The following is a 21,453-nucleotide window of genomic DNA, read 5'->3' as shown; positions in this document are numbered from 1 at the left end:
TATTTCAACAATCATTTCTCATAAAAGAGCAAATGAGTTTAGAAAAATTATGAAGAGATTAAAAAATCTCATACATCATAATGAATGAATTTTACAAATTAAAACACTAGTTTGACTATCACAAACAACCACCTCACCAGACCTCCAATCCTTAAAAATCAAGTGTATCAGAGACTAGAACAAGAGCATAAACATAATGTCATCAAATGGCCAAAGACATACACGAAGGTGTGTATAAACATCTCTTGTCTACATATAGTGACACTCAAAACAAGTGTATCAATAACTAGAACAAAAACATAATCATAATGCCAACAATGGGATAAAATCACACACAAAGATGTGAATAAACATCTCTTGTCTACTTATAATGACATTAAAAAAATAAGTGTATCAGCGACTAGATCAAAAGTATAATCACAATACCAACGATGAGCTAAAAACGCACACGATGGTATGAAAAAATATCTTTTGCCTACATATAATGACACTTAGATAAGAGTTATAACAAGGAGAAGACACTCGAGGTAAGAAAGCTTGTAATGGAAACACACTAATGTTACCAATAAGAATATCAATTTTAACAATCTTTCAAAACACCATAATTTTAAAATAAAAGATAGCCATCACAAGTAAGCAAAATTGTAAGCATCCATAATAATAACAATAGTAAAAAACAAATGAGTGATACAACACACTCATAAATCCAAAGATCAAATATCCGTCAGTTAGAGCCAAACCATGAGTTGACAATCTAAATTGACATAAAACAAGGTGCAAACAACTCACACTACCAAACATCTTTGATAACAAGGCCAAGAGAAATGATGCATTATATAAAATCCTGTGATGGACAAAATCAATGCCATAAAAAGGAAATAAATATTCTCATAAATCAATTTTTAAAAAGATGAGTTCACATCAAATAATTGATTTGAACAAACAAGTTTCAAATCAAATCCAATAAAGGTAGATAAAAACCTTAGCATGAAAATAGTGCAATCATATGCACAACAATATGTCTATTGATGCAATTATATGCAATATATGATGTCTCATGACAAATTTGAATAAGCAAGCACCTTTCATAAATTTGCCAATCGAGGAGCACGTGCACCAAGACAAATATTCAATAAAAAGAGACAAGAATAATAGTTTTAAGAAGATAAATCTAAATCATGTCTACTATGAGACAATGAAAGCACATATGTAGAGATTCATGAAGATCTTTCATATAGATGTTTAATAAATAATTATCTCTAATCATGAACTCACATATGTTATACAATAAATTTTGCAACAAGTATAAAATCTCTAAGAATCATGATATGAAATATCAAAGAAAGAAACTACTAAGAGTTGCAAGAAGGTACAAGTACCCAAGTCAATAAATAATCAATGGGAAAAAACATATAAAGTCACTAAAGACTCAACAACAAGGATCTTTGGAAAATAAGTTTTAACATGAAAGGAAACAAGGTTTTCCAAAGAAGTTCACCAAATCAACAAAGTAGACACTCCAAGAGTTCCACCAAAGCACCAAAAGAACATACACAAGCCACAAAATGAGCTCACACACCAAATCCACCCAAGGTGGTTAGCACACCAATACAAAATAATATTTTATTGATGATAGAATAATGCTAAAAGCATATAATATGTGATATAAGTATTTGCCAAGAGATAATCATAAAGGCCTCTAGGGATACATGAAAACCACTAAGAGTACATTACAGAAGAGGGCACAATAAATTAATTTATAATTAACAAGTATGCAATAAATCAAGAACCTTCAATAAAAAACAAAAGTGCACCAATGCTCTAAATGGACAAAGACAACAAGTGTCAAAGGACACCAACAAAGCCCACAAAAGGGCATACACAAGTAGGCTCAATTACAAAAATATTTTATTCATTCATCAAAGTGCAAAAAACATGAAGAACATGTAATCATAATTTTAAAATCCTTAAGAAATCACATATTTACTTAGTACATAATTTTTAACATACTTTGATAAAACAAATATTCTAGCATACTAAAACTATACTTTGAATCAACATGCTTACGCAAGAGCCAACAAAATAATAATATATTTAAAAAGAGATTTAAAAGGAAGCTTTAGTTTCAATTAATTTGAAAAACACATCCAAAATTTCAACATAAAATACTAAAAAAACAATTTCTAAAATTTGACCGTAACGCCCATTTTTTGAAACCGAAAATTTAAGTTTTTATTAAAATCTCTTTACACAATTTTCAAGAAAATCAATGAAAACTCTTTTAAACGCGGTTCAAGCCTTGGGCTGGTTACAGTTCTCAACACACACATGTAAGACTAAAATTATCGGAATCAAACCATCAATGCAATTGAAATAAATCAAAGTACCAGTCTCACTTAATCAAAATTTACAAGTTCAATGAAATAATCAAATCATAATAACAAATCAAGTCCTCCCAAGAGCCTAAAAGAAATGTGACTCTCTTGGCACCACCCTGAGTCTCCCGTCAACACCAACCAACTTACTCGTTACCTGTAAATGTTAAAGGCATGGACATTAGCAACAACCCGTAGGAAACACCGTACAATATAAGTATGGAAGGAATACAAATACATAAAATATACCTCTTTCCCCATTGAGTTAATTAATAGCATAGCATTAACATAGCATATAAATACAACAACGATCATGATTACAACAATCATAAGTATTAGCATACAAGATTTCACAATTAATCATTCTTACTCTCAAGTAACGAACGTGCATCCACATTATTAGTAATCAAGATCACAAGACAAAGCCATATATGCCCAACATATGCATGAACTCGAAACCATACATGACATGCATAAACATTTATGCCAACATTCATTGAAACACTTAAAGAGTTGTGAACCTCATCTAATGCATTATTACATTGTTACTCTTTTTTTATCCTGTAAGGGTACACTCCCGGGAACCTAACTCAAACTCAGCAATCAGATGGGGTGTTTATTATGCTATGTATTTTAATTTTTCTATTGATTCGAAAGAGTCTGAAAAACATCCATTGGAGTAGTCTATGATCGAGAGAAACTCACAGTGGTCCAGAAAATCGATTTCTACTCTGCAATATCTCATACTAAACATTATATCATAATCAACATGAGTAATTACAAACATACATCCTTAATTTGTTATATCAAAATTTACTTTCAGTGTTCAACCTCAGAAATTTGTGTCTTGAAAACAAGTTCTACTTCGGATCACCTGGTCTTGGGAATGTATAACCTCATAGGGAGTCTTTGCCCAAGTCGGATTACCTGGTCTTGTATAATGCACTTCTTCAGAGAGATTTATCGTCCTAGTGGGTTACCTGATCTTGGATAGTGCACCTCAGAGTTGCCGGAAGCTTCTTAGATAGGTGAGAAGCTCGCTTCCTGAAAACTCGCTTCGGAAGCGCTATACTCCTCACTTTCAAAACTTGATGAGAACCTCGATTCCCCCACGCTTCTCCTATGCTTTTCACACACTTTATTTATTCATCTTATATGTTCTCTTACTCAACTTTTCATGTTTTTTATGTGTTTTCTCTCACTCTTCTCACTTACTTCCATGTGCTTTCTCTAAATTGGTAATCATCATTTTTAGATTTTGTTAAAAATTTAATTCTTACACTAAAAAATCATGAAATTTAATATTAGTCACTTTTATTTTAGTTTTTATTTGTGTTTCATTATGATTCACATTCAATTATTATATTTCTTTCTTTTATTCCTTGTTTCCCGCTTCCTATACATTTTAAAATGCATCGCTTCTCGCTTCCGCTTCCCGTATCGTTTCCCGCTTCCGCTTTCTAGTTTGACAACCTTGGTACACCTCCTCAAAGAGATTTACCGCCCTAGCCGGATCACCTGATCTTGGTCATGCACACCCTCACAGATATTTTCTTTTGAACAGTTCCTCAATGGATCTATTGCCATATATGCATAAACACAGTTAATTGCATGTATTCATAATCTCAGCTCATGTGGCATTTCAACATCACATTAGAAGCACATCATCACACACATTGACATCATTACATAGCCACATGTAAAGTCACATTTCATATTATTTAAAATCAACACATTTATAAATTGAACTTCGAAGCATGCATATTCAATTCATTGAATCAATTATATCTCATAATTCAAAACATGTGTATTTCATAATATGAAACATCTAAACCTCAAGCATAAACATTTTCTATATATGTCATTCAAGTCATACATACATAATTCATACATGTATTATCAAAAGCTCGTAAACACAGAACAAAATCAGACCCACCAAAATTTATGGTCACACCCTCAGGTGTTACTTTTCAAGCCCAAGCGATAGATCATAAAAATCTATTTTTGTTTAATCGCACTAAATCACATCCTGAAACCTGTTTTTCTATTATGTTAGAACCTGACAAAATTTACTTCAAAAAGAAGCAATCACTAGACCTAATCCAAGAGGAATCTTAACCTCTCAAATTTTTTGTTGTTATCTATACTTAGCTTTTAAAAACATTTGATTTTACAAAAAAGCTCCATCATATAAATTTTCTAGATTTTTTGGACTGAGCCCCGTCCGAGACAGTTTCAGATCTAGATTATTTGCAGAATCTTGATTTTCACCTAACTTGTGTGAGACCCTAGGATTCTCAGATAACGAATATGATTTTTCTTTTATTTTTCTCAGATTTGTCTATCTAATGATCATAACATATAAAAAATCAATCATAAATACCAAACCATTGATTTATTGGATTTTTTGCAATACCGACTATCAAAATCTGCTCTGTACACAGGACAAATTTTTTGTCTTGTGTTGCAGCAGCCATAACCTTCAATTTCGTAACACCACTGGGGCCCAATTTTTTTCTAAGACACCTCTTAGATGTCTAGGTCTCCATAAAAGGATTTGGCTAGAGGTGATTTGGTTTGAGAGCTATAATCAATGTTGTGAAAAACGTTGAGGTGTAGCGAGGCGCTCCACCAAAAATTGAAGCGAGGCGTAAAGCGTAAGCCTCAATTTTTTTTAAAAACTAAAAAAAAAACTATAAAAAAAACTATAAAAAATACCTAAAATTAAAAATAAATAAAAAATGCTTTATTGATGAAGCAACAACCAACAAGAAATAAAAAATCTCAAAGAAATACCCAAAAAATGAGATTAACATGTAAAAGTAACATTAATGCAATAACTTGATCTACGCAAGTATCTAAGAAATAAAATATGACTACATGAGCATTTATTCAATAAAAAAATAACATTAATAACCAAATGCATATTAGCATTAACAACATCATGTTATCATTAGAAAATGCATATTCGCATTAACAACCAAATGTTAATATATTTGTTCAAAACTCTTCAAGATGAGAGTGTTAACATTCACAAGTGCAAATAAAAGACCCCCAAAAACATATAAATCTCCATGGCCCTATGATATGAATTAGGCCCTAGGGGCTTCTTGTATCTCGTCATCATTAATATTTAAGTATTCAATGTCATCATCTGAGGAATTCATATAAATAGGTTCTCCTTCATTTTCATTGTTTGACTCTTCATCATCTGCACTTTCTTCCTCTACATCCTCGGTCATTTCTTTTGCTTTTCTTTTTCATTCAATAAAAAACCATGTATTAAATACTTATTTTATCTAATTAAAAAAATACATTTATATTTATAGCAAGGTAAAAAGAATATAGCTTTATCTGAATCTCTTGAAGACCTGTTTTGCCTAGAACCACTTTGTGAATCATGAGGTGAAGTGAATTTTTCAATAGGCATATGACATTTATGTCGAAGTTCGGGTCCAACCATGAATCCTCCAACCAATTGAGATCGATAGGCAACACTGAATCTTCCTTCTCCACAATTCACTCATTGTCTGAGTCTATATGATGTAGACATATAGGGTCTTTGGTAGCCCTCATATTTCTCTCTCTTAATTTAATATTGTACATGGCAAAAATCAATGCATTCATCTTCTCTTGAAGTTTATTCCTCCATTTTATATGCACCTATAATTCCAAATCATTGATAATCAATTATAAAATAATTAAACTTATACAAATGTATTTCAAAAATAAAATACAAAGTCATAGACCAATGAGAAAGTACTCCAATTCCTCTCACAGCCCGATGCACTACACATCAAACTTAGAATTCAAATTGCAAAATTTATCAATTCAGGATTTTCATGCCCAAATGAACTCTACCAATCACTTGTATTCAAATAAAACAATAAAAAAATGATAAAAACATTAAGAATGTCACAATTAATAAAAAAATAATAAAACATAAACAAAATATTAACAAATAACAACATAATTGCAAACTTACCAGCACTTTTTTATTTTCTTGGTGTAACGACTGCCTTCCTGCCAAACAACTTCTTTGCCATTTTAAATGCATCAATTTGTGTTGTAATTTTCAACCGAAACTAATTTTTCAACACAATAATAAAAACTACTAATAACTTCTCTATCCGGGTTGAAGTTGTCAGTATAATGAAAATGAAGATTTAAATAAAAGGCTTATGAAGTTTCAAGTCCCATCGTCTATCAATGATGTCCCAAATAGGTTTATATTTTCTTTCAACATTGTCAAGGTTTGAAGCAATTTTCTCTTTTGCTATATTCATTGCCTCGTACAAAAATCCTATAGCAAGCTCATTTGCATCAGCTAATCGCAACACTTTCACAAGAGGTAATGTAACTTTAATTGCATATGATATGGCAACCCAAAACTTATGATAATTAAGAACAATATAAGAAATATTCTTAGCATGCGATTTCTTGTAGTAATTAGATGATCTAAAATTTGAAGACAAGAACATCAACTTCAACTTTTTCTTGTAACATCCAATACTATGAAGCGCGAGATATGTTGTGACAAAACGAGTGACGGATAGACGTAGAAATTCTTTCTTCTTTGTGAACTTTCTCATCCAATACTATCAAGCGTGAGATATGTTGTGATAAAACGAGTGACGGCTAGACATAGAAATTCTTTCTTCTTTGTGAACTTTCTTATCAAATTTAATATCCATACATGACTATAGATATATCTTGTAATTTTTTTTGCCTTTTCCACAATATCTTTAAAAATTGATATCTTTCCAATATCTTCTAATATCAGATCTAAGCAATGCGTCGCACATGGTGTCCAAAAACATATTTTTTTTTTGTTAACATATTTCCAGCTGCCACATAATTTGCTTCATTATCTATAATGAATTGCATCACATTCTCTTCACTAATTTCTTTAAACAACTTACACAAATTTGCAACAGTTTTTTTCATGTTGTTGATGTCAACAAACTTTAAAAATATTGTTCCAGGTAAGTTGTTCACAAGTAAATTAATTAAGTTTATTCCTTTTTCATCTGTCCAACCATCTTCCATAATGTTGCAACTAACTTTTGGCCATTCATTTTTAAACTCTTTTAAAATTTTATGAGTACAATCAATCTCATCCTTCAAAATCTACGATCTGTTCTGGTGGTAAGAAGGTGGTTTGAACCCTTGCCCATAATTTACAATAGCTTCTACCATTGAAGCAAAATATGCACTGTTGCAAAGATTAAATGATAGGGCATTGGAATAAAAAATCTACTAATGATGCGACATACACTTTTTCTCTCATCCCTTTTGAAAACAGTGTTTATTATGGTTTGTCGTATTTTTTTATTCACATAGAAGTCCATGGGACCAACTCTGCTTGTTTTTGCAACACTGCATGATCCACTGACTTCTTTGTTCACTTTATCGCCTGTTGATTATACAAAATAAACACTCCTCTCAATTTTGAACTTCTTTTGTTCCTCTTCTTGTTTTCTTTACTTCTTATCCCTTAGATGATTCTGAAAAACCTTTTCACATCAGGTGGAACCGCTTTGCACAAGCTTACATCATGTTTCGTGCCAGCTAAGTGATGTTTCAACCTGTAGATGCCTCCTATAGTATCTTTATGCTAGTAATTGCAAATTACATGTCGTACTAGTTTGGGATCTTTAGTGGGATTTAAAACTTTAGCTTCATGATCCCATCCTACGTCTCTTCCCATTGTTCAAATGCAAAAATACATATAAGAAAATATATATTAACATAGAAATTTATAAAAACGCAAAGAGTTAAAAAAAACTGAAACAATGCTTTATATAATTCAATGAATTCAGATTCATATTCAATAAGAATCAAGATATATTACACAGAAATTCCAATTAAATATCCTCAATTCAGTGAAAAGCAAATAAATGTTTAAAAAGAAGGGAAAAATCTGTTGGCAAATCAGTTGTCCAATAAAGAACAGGAAAAGAGTGAAACAACTGGTCATGTCTATACAATATACAAATTCTTGCCCGAAAGCACACACTCATAACTCATCTTCACCATCCCTGCTAGGACTAGAGATTCTGATGAAAAATGAACCTTCTATTTTAGCTAATACATAAAATTGATTAAATAGAAACAAAATAGATAAGAAAAAACTTATAAAGTATATAAAAGATGAGCAAGAAGATTACCTTATAGACAATGGCAAGCAAAAGAAGAAGAAGATGGAAAGCAAAAGAAAAAAAAAATATGTACCTTCTTCTTTGACCTTCCTTTTGAGAGAGCAGGGAGACAAGAGAGGTGGGAGAGACGAGAGACAAGAGAGATGAGAGACCAGGGAGACAAGAGACCCAGGAGACGAGAGAGGTGAGAGAGACCAGAGAGACGAGAGAGCGAGAGACCAGGGAGAGGTGAGAGAGACCAGGGAGACGAGAGCGTTGGGAGAGACCGAGAGAGATGAGAGAGAACAGGAGGCCCTCGACCCTAATTAGGGTCGGGGAGTCCTGTTAATTCCCTAAATTTTGGTTTGACCAAAACAATAAAAGGGGCGCGCCTCACCCTGAGGCATACGCCTCAAGGCATTTATGCTTTCTTTAGTGCCTCAAGGCACAAAGGCCCTCAACTTGAGGCGAGGCACACTTTTTTGCGCCTTGAGGTGCGTTTTTAACAACACTGGCTATAATTACTTTGCCGTAATGAGTCAGTTAAGAAAATCATGACAGCATGTGCATTACAGTATTGATTTTCAATTATGCATCAACCATATTTATTATACCTAAACACCATGCGGACTAAAAAACGTTATATGATCATAAAACATGCATAAGATCCTATATTATCAATATATCTCATGATTTATGCACATAATATCTAGTTTAAGATGCTAGCATGCAAAATTATCATAAAACACATGAAATAAATTTGCAGGAACATGATTCATACAGTAAACACATAAAAGAAAATAAATATTCATTTAATCATGCTGGAAACAATGATATAGCAAATCTTAAATCTTGTAGGAACATGAAATTATGCCCTTCAAACTACCTGATATCCTAGTTTGACTATTTGGGCATAGTTTTATCGAAAACATATTTTTAAATCCGTTTCAAGGAATGATATTGATTTAAAAACAATTCTAAAACGCTTTTCTAACTTGTTCTAGATTTGATTTATCATGGACCAACCCGTAGAATCAGCAAGGCGCACGATCTATGCGCTTGCATTTGATTTATAGCTATGAGTAAAATGAATCCTACCGTAATCGTGTTCTCGAATGAACTAACGCCTTCGTCCCCCGTCATAGCATCGTGGAGCAGATTTAATGGCTGCTGGAAAAACTCTAAGATATAAGTGTTGAGAATAGGTGGTTTTAGGTTAAGTTCTCTTATATTGGAGGTTTTCTGAATTTTTGTTCTCATAAGGACTTATATGTAATTTTTCCTTTTTGCCTCTCTCTATTTAATATAGAGAGAAGCCCTAGTCTAATTAACGAGTTGAGTTTTCTGTGCAGCCGTCTCTCTCTCTCTCTCTCTCTCTACACAGGTGGCTGCTTCCTCCTTCTACATGGTATCAAAGCATACGATCCTAGGAGCGTGATCTACACCAGGAGCGTGACCCACATCAGGAGCGTGATCTGCTGCAACGATCTCGAACCAGGTGTGGATTTTTCTTTTTTAGATCTGATGACAGATCTGGCCCAGATCTGTTATCAGATCTAATGACCAACTTGGGAGTGATCTTCAGGTCTGGCAATAGTGACCCCCTTCTCTTGATCGAGATCTGCAAAATTTTTGCCCCTTCTCTTGATCGAGATCTGCAAATTTTTTTTTGGATTGAGCAGCAGATAACATTGTTTACCTTAGTATGGTTATCGTGCCCCTGTCGTGATTTGATTACCTTCGTATGGCTGTTTGTCCTTTGAAGAAATAAATTTCCTGTGTTAGTAGTCGTGATTTATAGCATGCTGTCGTGAATGTCATGGGTGTCACGCTCTCTGTCGTCAGATCTAAGGATGGAGCTCCTGTCGTGATTTCCTGGAGCCGTAACCATTTTCTTTGATTATTTTTTTTTTGTGGGGTTTGTTTTGTCATCTCCTGTCGTGATTCTCTGGAGATTGACGAGTTCCTGCTGGTGCGTGCCTGCTGTGATTGATGTTCCGTGAATGACGAGTTCCTGCTGTTCCTGCAGTGTCTGTTATGCTGCGTGCCAGCCGAGACTATCATGCTTTCTGTGCTGATTGCGAGCATGCCGTGATTCTGAATTTTTTTTGTGTTTGCTGCGTGTGATAGAGATATGATTACTCTAGTTAATTGTCTTCTGAAGACTTATTGGTAGTTATGCTTTTTATATGATTGGGGGAACAACAGTTGTCGTGTTCATTTGTGTTGCAACGGAATATTCTTATTGGCCGTGGTGTGTTTGGTGCAGCTATACCTTTGTCGTAACAGCAGCAGGAGTGATTACTTGCTGGTTGTGGACTGTTTTCTTGTTTGGAAACAGCGGGGCTGATTCCTTACAGTGTTGAAAAATCTACTTGATTTTTTTTTTGTTCTAGTGAGCAGTATGGCTGAAAATTCGAAATGTGATTATAAAATGGAACAGATTGGGGAGTATAAGGCTTTTGCCAACCCCTTCTCGTATGGCTCTTCTGTAAGGTTGAATGAAACCAACTATGCTAGGTGGTCCAGAACCTTTATGATGTCGGTATCTGGATATCGTCGAAAACACATTTTGTTGGAAGGCGAACCCACTGAGAAATTGGGAAAATATGTTACTTGGGATGAAGATAATGACATAGTTATGTCATGGATCATGAATAGTGTCGAACCCCATATTGCAGATGGATTGATCTACTATAATACAACCAAACTGATGTGGGACAATCTTCGTGATACATACTCACAAGAAACGAATGTGAGTCGTATCCTGCAAGTCGAACAAGAAATATATAATTTGCAACAGGGAGGTCAGACCTTGGCCCAGTACTATGCCTCGGTCAAAGCTGCGTTTGAAAGACTTAATGCTCACAGGCCTCATTGTTGCTCGAAGCAAAAGGATCATCAAGAACAAACCATGGTTGCTCGTTTTCTTACAGGTCTTTCTTCAGATTTCTCTGTTGCAAAAGTTCAAATGTTGACTGGATCAGATGTTCCCACTCTTGCTGATGCTTACAATCGTCTGAGTAGACTTGCTATCTCTCTGCCACAATCTCAGCAAATAACTCAGTCATCTGCTCTTGTTGTTCCATCTAGTCATGGGCGTGGAAATATTCAGAATATCAGAGGACGAGGACGTGGACGTGGTATGGGTGGTAGAGGAAAGCTTCAATGCACATTCTGTGGAAAATCTGGACATTTAGAAGATCGTTGCTGGGATAAGCATGGTCGGCCAACCTCTTCTTCATCAAAGTCATATACTCCTAAAGCAAATGTGACTACTATCGAGGCTACAAATGTACAAAAGAATATCACTGAAAATGAGAGTAGTATCACCCTTAGTCGTGCGAAATATGATGAGCTGATAGCTCTTCGACCTTTGAGTTCCACTCCTCCTGTGGCTGGTGTTGCATATTCAACCAGAAATCATCTTCATCCGACTGATCGTAAGTGGGTTATTGACTCTGGTGCATCGAAACATTTGTGTGGCAATTCTCGTATTTTTTCAGATCTAAAGGATATTAAGGCTCAGATTGGAGTCTCCTTAGCCGATGGGAGCTCCTCCCCGGTTGTTGGTCAGGGAAATATTTCTATATCCTCCTCATTACAGTTGAAAAATGCTCTTCATGCTCCAAATTTTCCTCAAAGTTTACTCTCTGTTAGTTGCCTTATAAAAGAACAAAACTGTAGAGTAATATTTGATTCAATGGGTTGTCATTTTCAGGATTTGCTGACGGGGAAGAAGATTGGTGGAGGCTATGAAGAAAATGGAATTTACTACCTACATCATCCAATGGGTACTGTTCATGTTGCAGTGGAACATTCATTCAATCCTGTTCAGTGGCATCGTCGTCTTGGTCATCCTTCATTGTCAAAGCTTTGGTCGGTCTTTCCTCAGATTCCTTCCACCACATCATTTCAGTGTGAGGCATGTCAGTTGGGCAAGCATTATCGAAGTTCGTTTCCTTCGAGTCAGAGTCAGTCTAGTAATAAAGTTTTTGAACTTTTTCATGCAGATGTATGGGGTCCTAGTAAGATTCCTACTAGGACTCAGTGTCGTTATTATCTTGTTATTGTTGATGATTTCTCTAAGTTGTCATGGGTATTTTTAATAAAAGAACGATCTGAAGTTCCAAGTATTATCAAATCCCTAATTCTTGAAATAAAAACTCAGTTTGAATCTATTGTCAAGATTGTTCGCACTGATAATGCTCTCGAGTTTAAATCAAAAGGTCTGTTACAATTTTACCAAGATAATGGCATCCAACTCCAAACGTCCTGTGCCTATTCATCTCAACAAAATGGGGTGGCTGAGCGAAAACATCGACATCTCCTTGATGTTGCCAGGACCATTATGATTCAATCCAATGTTCCTGCGTCATACTGGGGTGATGCGATTACCACTGCTTGCTATCTGATCAACCGCATGCCTTCGTCTTCTGTGGGTGATCAAATTCCATTACATATCCTAAAACCTAATGCTCCACTTTTCTCTTTATCACCAAAAATATTTGGATGTGTTTGTTTTGTACACAAACTTGGCCCTGACCGTGATAAATTAGCCGCTCAAGCTATAAAATGCATATTTATCGGTTATCCAAAAAATCAAAAGGGCTATCGATGTTATGATCCTATTTCTCGCCGAGAGTATGTCACTGCGGATGTATCTTTCCTGGAATCCTCTCCATATTACTCTATTTTCAGTTCCTCGCTGCAGGTTGATCCAGCTGAGTCTTTTCCATTACCTATACCTCCTTTTCCTTTGGAATCTGTGCCCTCCTTACCAAACCAAACTTCATCCACTTCCAGATTTAATAATTCTCCATTGGTATATGTGCGTAGAGCACCACTTCCGCAAGAGCCTTCATCTTCTTCTTCTCCTGAGGTAAGTTCTACTGACAATAGCGATCTCCAGGATGATGATAACAGGCCTATTGCTTTACGAAAGGGGACGAGACAATGTACCTTATATCCCATATCTCATTTTGTCTCTCATGCCAGAATTGGACATCAGATGAAGTCTTTTATTTCAGCCTTATCTGCTGAAACTATTCCTCTAAACTATCAACAGGCAGACCTTGATACTCGCTGGAAGCTGGCTATGCAAGAAGAAATGACAGCCTTAATATCTCAGCATACCTGGGATCTGGTTGATTCCCCAGCTGATGCTGACATTGTTGGATGTAAATGGGTATATACAATAAAGTATAAATCTGATGGTTCTATTGAAAGGTACAAGGCCAGATTAGTCGCGAAAGGGTATACTTAGACATATGGAATTGACTTCTTTGAAACTTTTTCAACTGTTGCACGGATGGGTACCATCCGTCTTGTTCTCTCAGTAGCTGTTCAGCATGGTTGGAGCTTGTGCCAATTAGATGTGAAAAATGCTTTTCTATATGGGGATCTATCTGAGACCGTTTACATGCAACAACCTCCAGGATTCGAGGTTGAGGGGGAGTGTCAGAAGGTGTGTAGATTGAGAAAGGCGATTTATGGCTTGAAACAAAGTCCTCGTGCATGGTTTCAAAAGTTGTTTGAAGTGATGTCAAGCTTTGGCTTTAATAGATCAGCAGCAGATCATACACTTTTTATAAAGAAAACTAGCTCTGGCATAGTTGTTATGGTGGTATATGTGGATGACATCATTCTTATAGGAGATGATGTGAAAGCTATTGAAGCCACAAAGGCTTATCTTCAAAAACACTTTGTTACAAAAGACCTTGGTTCACTCAGGTATTTTCTGGGTATAGAAGTTGCTAGAGGCCGTGAAGGGATGGTTTTGTCTCAACGGAAGTATGTTCTTGACTTATTAAAGGAAACTGGCATGTTGGGAGCTAAACCATCAAATATTCCCATGGACCATAAAGTTCAGTTGTTTGAAAAAGGGTCAAAACCAGTTGATAGTGTTGAGAGTAGGTGGTTTAAAGTTAAACCTTCTTAGTTTGGAGCTTATTTGAAAAGTTTATTAAATATTGGACTTGGATGTAATTTATTAATTTGGACTCTTTCTATTTAACATAGAGAGAGCCCTAATGTCGAATCAATTAAGTTTTCTCTTCATGTGCTGCCGTCTCTCTCTCTCTCTTTCTCCCTTCCTCCTCTCTCTCTCTCTAACCAGGGTTCGGTACAACATCCTACATCATTCTACATGGTATCAGAGCATCGATCGTGGGATCTTACTCGATCGTGATCAAACTGTTGCCGAGTTTCTCCCTGCACCAACGAAGAAATTTTTTTTCTTCTTCAGGTTAGCTGCTTGTGATTTCTGTGTAAGATCTGATAACAGATCTGGGATTTGACCAAGGTCATGGCCCAGATCTGTCATCAGATCTAAGGAACAGGATGCGTGCCTCTAGTTTCCTGTTTTTTTTTCTCCGTGATTCTCTGTTGCCGTGATCTCCCTGCCGTGATTCCCTGCCGTGATTCTCTGCCGTGATTCCCTGTTGCCGTGATTTCCTGGTGCCGTGATTCTCTGTTGCCGTGATTCCCTGCTGTGATTACTATTGCTGTGATTCCTGTTGCCGTGATTTCCTGCAATCTTCTTGTCGATATTTGCTTATTTCTTGTCGTGACTTCCTGCTATTTGGGAGAAACAGCAATTGCACTTGTTGTGCTGTGCTGGTGATTAAGATATGACTGTCGAGCTCTATATGTCTGGGAACAGCCTCTGGTATGATTCAATTTATGCATATACAGAGTTGTGTTGGTCGTGACTTCCTGATGTGCTGAAGAAAAAGTATATTTTGGAACTATTATTCATGTGTATGGGCTGCTGTTCACTACTGTCGTGGAAACTGTGTTGAGAAAGTAACTTTGTTGTGGGCTGTGGTTTCTTATTGTCCTGGTTTTGTGTGTGTGAACAGCTGCTGGTTGTCGTGTGAATGTAACACACGCTATCCCCTGTATTGGTTGAAGTCTCTCCAGTTTTTTTTGCTGAAATAGAAGTATATCTTCAGTATGGCTGAAAGTTCGAAATGTGATTCCAAATTGGAACATGTTGGAGAGTATAAGGCATTTGCCAATCTCTTTTCGTATGGATCTCTTCTGTGAGGTTGAATCAAACTAACTATGCCAGGTGGTCCAGAACGTTCATGATGTCAGTATCTGGACATCGTAGAAAGCATATCTTGCTGGAAGAAGAATCCACTGAAAAATTGGGAAAATATGCTACCTGGGATGAAGATAATGACATAGTTATGTCATGGATCATGAATAGTGTTGAAACCCATATTGCAGATGGTTTAATTTATTATAATACAGCCAAGCAGATGTGGGACAATCTTAGAGATACGTATTCACAAGAGACTAATGTGAGTCGTATCCTGCAAGTCGAACAAGAGATATATAATTTACAGCAGGGAGATCAGACCTTGGCCCAGTATTATGCATTAGTAAAAGCTGCGTTTGAAAGACTCAATGCTCACAGGCCTCTTTGTTGCTCGAAGCAGAAAGATCATCAAGAACAGACTATGGTTGCTCGGTTTCTTACAGGTTTATCTTCAGAATTTTCTGTTGCAAAAGTCCAAATGTTGACTGGATCAGATGTACCTAATCTTGCTGATGCATATAATCGCCTGAGTAGACTTGTGATATCTCTTCCACAATCACAGCCTGTGACCCAGTCATCTGCCCTAGTTGTCTCCTTTGGTTATGGGCGTGGAAATATTCAGAATATCAGAGGACGAGGTCGTGGACAAGGTATGGGAGGCAGAGGAAAGCTTCAATGCACATTCTGTGGAAAATCTGGACATTTAGAAGATCGGTGCTGGGATAAACATGGCCGACCAACCTCTTCCTCATCAAATTCTTATGCTCCTAAAGCAAATGTTACTACTCTTGAGGCAACAAAGGTACAGGAAAATATCTCTGCTAGTGACAGTAGTATCACCCTCAGTCGTGCTGAATATGATGAGTTGATACCCCTTCGTTCTGTGAGTTTCATCCCTCCTGTAGCTGGTGTTGCCTATTCAATAGGAAATCATCTACATCCAACTAACAGTAAGTGGATTATTGACTCCGGTACATCCAGACATTTGTGTGGAAATTCTCTTGTTTTTTCAGATCTAAAGGATATTAATGCTCATCGAGGAGTCTCATTAGCCGATGGGAGTTCCTCCCCTGTTGTTGGTCAGGGAAATATTTCTATATCCTCCTCATTACAGTTGCAAAATGTTCTTCATGCTCCAAACTTTCCTCTAAGTTTACTCTCTGTTAGTTGCCTTATAAAAGAACAAAACTGTAGAGTAATATTTGATCCGATGGGTTGTCATTTTCAGGATTTGCTGACGTGGAAGAAGATTGGTGGAGGCTATGAAGCAAATGGAGTTTACTACCTACATCATCCAATGGGTAATGTTCATGCTGCCGTGGAACATTCATCCAGTCCTGTTCAGTGGCATCGTCGTCTGGGCCATCCTTCATTGTCAAAGCTTCGTTCAGTCTTTCCTCAAATTCCTTCCACCACATCATTTCAGTGTGAAGCTTGTCAACTGGGCAAGCATCATCGAAGCTCGTTCTCTTCAAGTCAGTGTCAGTCTAGTAATAAAGTTTTTGAACTTCTTCATGCAGATGTATGGGGTCCTAGTAAGATTCCTACTAGGACTCAGTGTCGTTACTATTTGGTTATTGTTGATGATTTTTCTAAGTTGTCATGGGTGTTTTTAATAAAGGAACGATCTGAAGTTCCACGTATTATTCAATCCTTAATTCTTGAAATAAAAACTCAGTTTGAATCTATTGTCAAGATTGTTCGCACTGATAATGCTCTCGAGTTTAAATCAAAAGGTCTGTTACAATTTTACCAAGATAATGGCATCCAACCCCAAACTTTCTGTGCCTATTCTTCTCAACAAAATGGGGTGGCTGAGCGAAAACATCGGCACTTGCTTGATGTTGCCAGGACTATTATGATTCAATCCAATGTTCCTGCGTTATACTGGGGTGATGCGATTACCACTGCTTGCTATCTGATCAACCGCATGCCTTCGTCTTCTGTGGGCGATCAAATTCCATTTCATATCCTAAAACCTAATGCCCCACTCTTTTCTTTTTCACCCAAAATATTTGGATGTGTTTGTTTTGTACACAAACTTGGCCCTGACCGTGATAAATTAGCTGCTCAAGCTACAAAATGCATATTTATAGGTTATCCCAAAAATCAAAAGGGATATCGATGTTATGATCCTATTTCTCGCCGAGAGTATGTCAGTGCGGATGTATCTTTCTTGGAATCCACTCCATATTACTCCAGTATCGGTTCTTTACTGCAGGTTGATCCAGCTGAGTCTTTTCCATTACCTATACCTCCTTTTCCGTTGGAATCTGTGCCCTCATTATCGAACCAAACTTCATCCGCTTCCAGATTTAATAATCCTCCATTGGTATATGTGCGTAGAGCTCCATCTCCGCAAGAGCCTTCATCTTCTTCTTCCCCTGAGGTAAGTTCTACTGACAATAGTGATCTTCATGATGATGATAACAGGCCTATTGCTCTACAAAAGGGGACACGACAATGTACCTTATAACCCATATCTCATTTTGTCTTCGATGTCAGAATTGGAAATCAGATGAAGTCTTTCATTTCAGCCTTATCTGCTGAAACTATTCCACTGAACTATCGGCAGACAGAACTTGATAATCGATGAAAACTGGCTATGCAAGAAGAAATGGATGCTTTAGTATCTCAGCATACATGGGATCTAGTTGATTCCCCAACAGATGCTGACATTGTTGGATGTAAATGGGTATATACAATAAAGTACAAATCTGATGGTTCTATTGAAAGGTACAAGGCCAGATTAGTAGCAAAAGGGTATACTCAGACATATGGAATTGATTTCTTTGAAACCTTTTCTCCTGTTGCACGGATGGGTACGATTTGTCTTGTTCTCTCAGTAGCTGTTCAACATGGTTGGAGTTTGTACCAATTAGATGTGAAGAATGCGTTTCTATATGGGGATCTATCAGAGACTGTTTACATGCAACAACCTCCAGGATTCGAGGTTGAGGGGGAGTGTCAGAAAGTGTGTAGATTGAGAAAGGCGATTTATGGTTTGAAACAGAGTCCTCGCGCATGGTTTCAAAAGTTGTTTGAAGTGATGTCACGCTTTGGCTTTAATAGGTCAGCAACCGATCATACACTATTTATCAAGAAAACTAGCTCTGGCATAGTTGTTATGGTGGTATATGTGGATGACATTATTCTTACAGGAGATGATGTGAAAGCCATTGAAGCCACAAAGGCTCATCTTCAAAAACATTTTGTTACAAAAGACCTTGGTTCACTGAGGTATTTTCTAGGTATAGAAGTTGCCAGGAGCCGTGAAGGGATGGTTTTTTCTCAACGGAAATATGTTCTTGACTTATTAAAGGAAACATGAATGTTAGGAGCCAAACCAGCAAATATTCCCATGGACCATAAAGTTCAGTTGTTTGAAGAAGCGTAAAAAACGGTTGATAGCATAAGCTATCGCTCCCTAGTAGGGAAGCTACTGTATGTGACTGTGACCAGACTGGATATTGCTTTAGCAGTAAGCAAGGTTAGCCAGTTTATGGACAAACCAACTGAGGTACACTGGAATGCAGCTATTATGATTATCAGATATCTAAAATCTTCTCCTGGAAAGGGGTTATTGTTCAGGAAAGGTGGAACTCTGGAGATAGTGGCCTATTCTGATGCTGACTATGCAGGATCTGTAGTGGATAGAAAATCTACCACAGGATTCTGTGTGTTTCTGGGAGACAACTTGATCTCATGGGGAAGTAAGAAACAAAATGTGGTTTCTAGGTCAAGTGCAGAATCAGAATATCGGGCTATGGCCCAAACATCTGCTGAAATGATGTGGGTTTGTACTGTTCTTCATGATCTTCAGGTGAAGGTTTCATCTCCTATGACCATGATGTGTGATAACAAGGCTGCAACATATATAGCAAACAATCTTGTCTTTCATTAGAGAACAAAGCACATTGAGGTTGATTGTCACTATGTAAGAGAAATGGTTCAAGCTGGACATATCAATACCAAATATCTTAAGTCAGAAGATCAAGTTGCAGATATGTTTACAAAACCCCTTGCTAGACCAAATTTCTCAAAATGTTGTGACAAGCTGAACATGATTGATATCTATGCTCCAGCTTGAGGGGGAGTGTTGACAGTAGGTGGTTTAAAGTTAAACCTTCTTAGTTTGGAGCTTATTTGAAAAGTTTATTAAATATTGGACTTGGATGTAATTTATTAATTTGGACTCTCTCTATTTAACATAGAGAGAGCCCTAATGTCGAATCAATTAAGTTTTCTCTTCATGTGCTGCCGTCTCTCTCTCTCTCTCTTTCTCCCTTCCTCCTCTCTCTCTCTCTAACCAGGGTTCGGTACAACATCCTACATCATTCTACAGATAACAAAAGCTATCGCTCCCTAGTAGGGAAGTTATTATATGTAACTGTGACCAGGTCGGATATTGCTTTAGCAGTAAGCAAAGTTAGCCAGTTTATGGACAAACCAACTGAGGTACACTGGAATGCAGCCATAATGATTCTCAGATATCTAAAATCTTCTCCTGGAAAGGGGTTATTGTTCAGGAAAGGTGGAACTCTTGAGATAGTAGCTTATTCTGATGCTGACGATGCTGGATCTGTAGTAGATAGAAAGTCTACCACAGGATTCTGTGTGTTTCTGGGAGACAACTTGATTTCATGGAGAAGTAAGAAACAAAATGTGGTTTCCAGGTCGAGTGCAGAATCAGAATATCGGGCTATGGCCCAAACAGCTACTGAATTGATATGGGTTCGCACTGTTCTTAATGATCTCCAGGTGAAGGTTTCCTCTCCAATGACCATGATGTGTGATAACAAAGCGGCAACATATATAGCAAACAATCCTGTCTTTCATGAGAGAACAAAGCACATTGAGGTTGATTGTCACTATGTAAGATATGATTCAAGCTGGTCATATCACTACCAAATACCTAAAGTCGGAAGACCAAGTTGCAGATATGTTTACAAAGCCTCTTGCTAGGCCAAACTTCTCAAAATGTTGTGACATGCTGAGCATGATTGATATCTATGCTCCAACTTGAGGGGGAGTGTTGATAATAGGTGGTTTTAGGTTAAGTTCTCTTATATTGGAGGTTTTCTGAATTTTTGTTCTCATAAGGACTTATATGTAATTTTTCCTTTTTGCCTCTCTCTATTTAATATAGAGAGAAGCCCTAGTCTAATTAACGAGTTGAGTTTTCTGTGCAGCCGTCTCTCTCTCTCTCTCTCTCTCTCTCTACACAGGTGGCTGCTTCCTCCTTCTACAATAAGAAGAAAGAAGAAGATGATAGAGAGAAAGATTAGAGAATTCTAATGAGAATAAGAGAGGGAGAGAGAACTAACCTTGTTAATCCTACTCATGAAGACTTCTATTTATAGATGAGCTTAGGCAAAAGTTTCATCTCTAATATAAGAGGTTAATATCTATTAATCTTCTTTAGTAATAAAACAAAAAAATAAATTATGGGTCGTAACTCATTAGATTTTGAAATTAATTAAGTTAGAGAAGAAAGGTGGGGACTTTTTGTAATGAAGTATGCAAAATTACAAATAACAAAGTGTAAAACACTTACAAGTGAAAAGAAGTGTGTATTCACGACTGGGTTTGGATCTTATCCAAACCCAATTTGTGAATACAATTAGCACTCTAATTAGCACATGTTCATTAAAGGCACTAATGGCATATTGTAATTTACATTTGTTGTATGATGGGTATTTTCGTACCCTAGTAATTGTAACAACATGTATTTAACGTGAAGCCCAATACCACAGTCGATGATATTCATTTGGGAAAATCCTGCAGCTTTCTCTTCTCTCTCTCCCATTCGGTGGTGTCTGCTCTTGTGTATGAAACAGGGAACCACGATTTCTATCATGGTATCAGAGCAACAGATCCAAGCTTAAGG

General features: G+C 36.7%; 1 protein-coding gene across 2 annotated transcripts in view; it reads left to right on the top strand.

The window, feature by feature from the left end:
* The window catches only part of HEME2 (Uroporphyrinogen decarboxylase), a 159,479-nt gene that overhangs the window by 46,971 nt on the left and 91,055 nt on the right, over positions 1-21,453 (top strand). Inside the window, exon 1 of one of the 2 annotated variants that reach the window (XM_090018872.1) lies at positions 7,862-7,945. The exons of the other annotated variant lie outside the window; for it this stretch is intronic. Coding sequence (XP_089874998.1) covers positions 7,877-7,945 — 69 coding nt within the window. The 5' untranslated portion in view covers positions 7,862-7,876. Of the gene's footprint in view, positions 1-7,861; positions 7,946-21,453 lie in introns of those variants that run through there. 2 annotated transcript variants of the gene reach the window in all.

Source organism: Nuphar pumila, chromosome 10, assembly GCF_984573655.1.
Source record: "Nuphar pumila chromosome 10, dmNupPumi1.hap1.1, whole genome shotgun sequence".
NCBI classification, from domain to species: Eukaryota; Viridiplantae; Streptophyta; class Magnoliopsida; order Nymphaeales; family Nymphaeaceae; genus Nuphar; species Nuphar pumila.
This window is presented reverse-complemented; position numbering and strand designations above follow the sequence as displayed.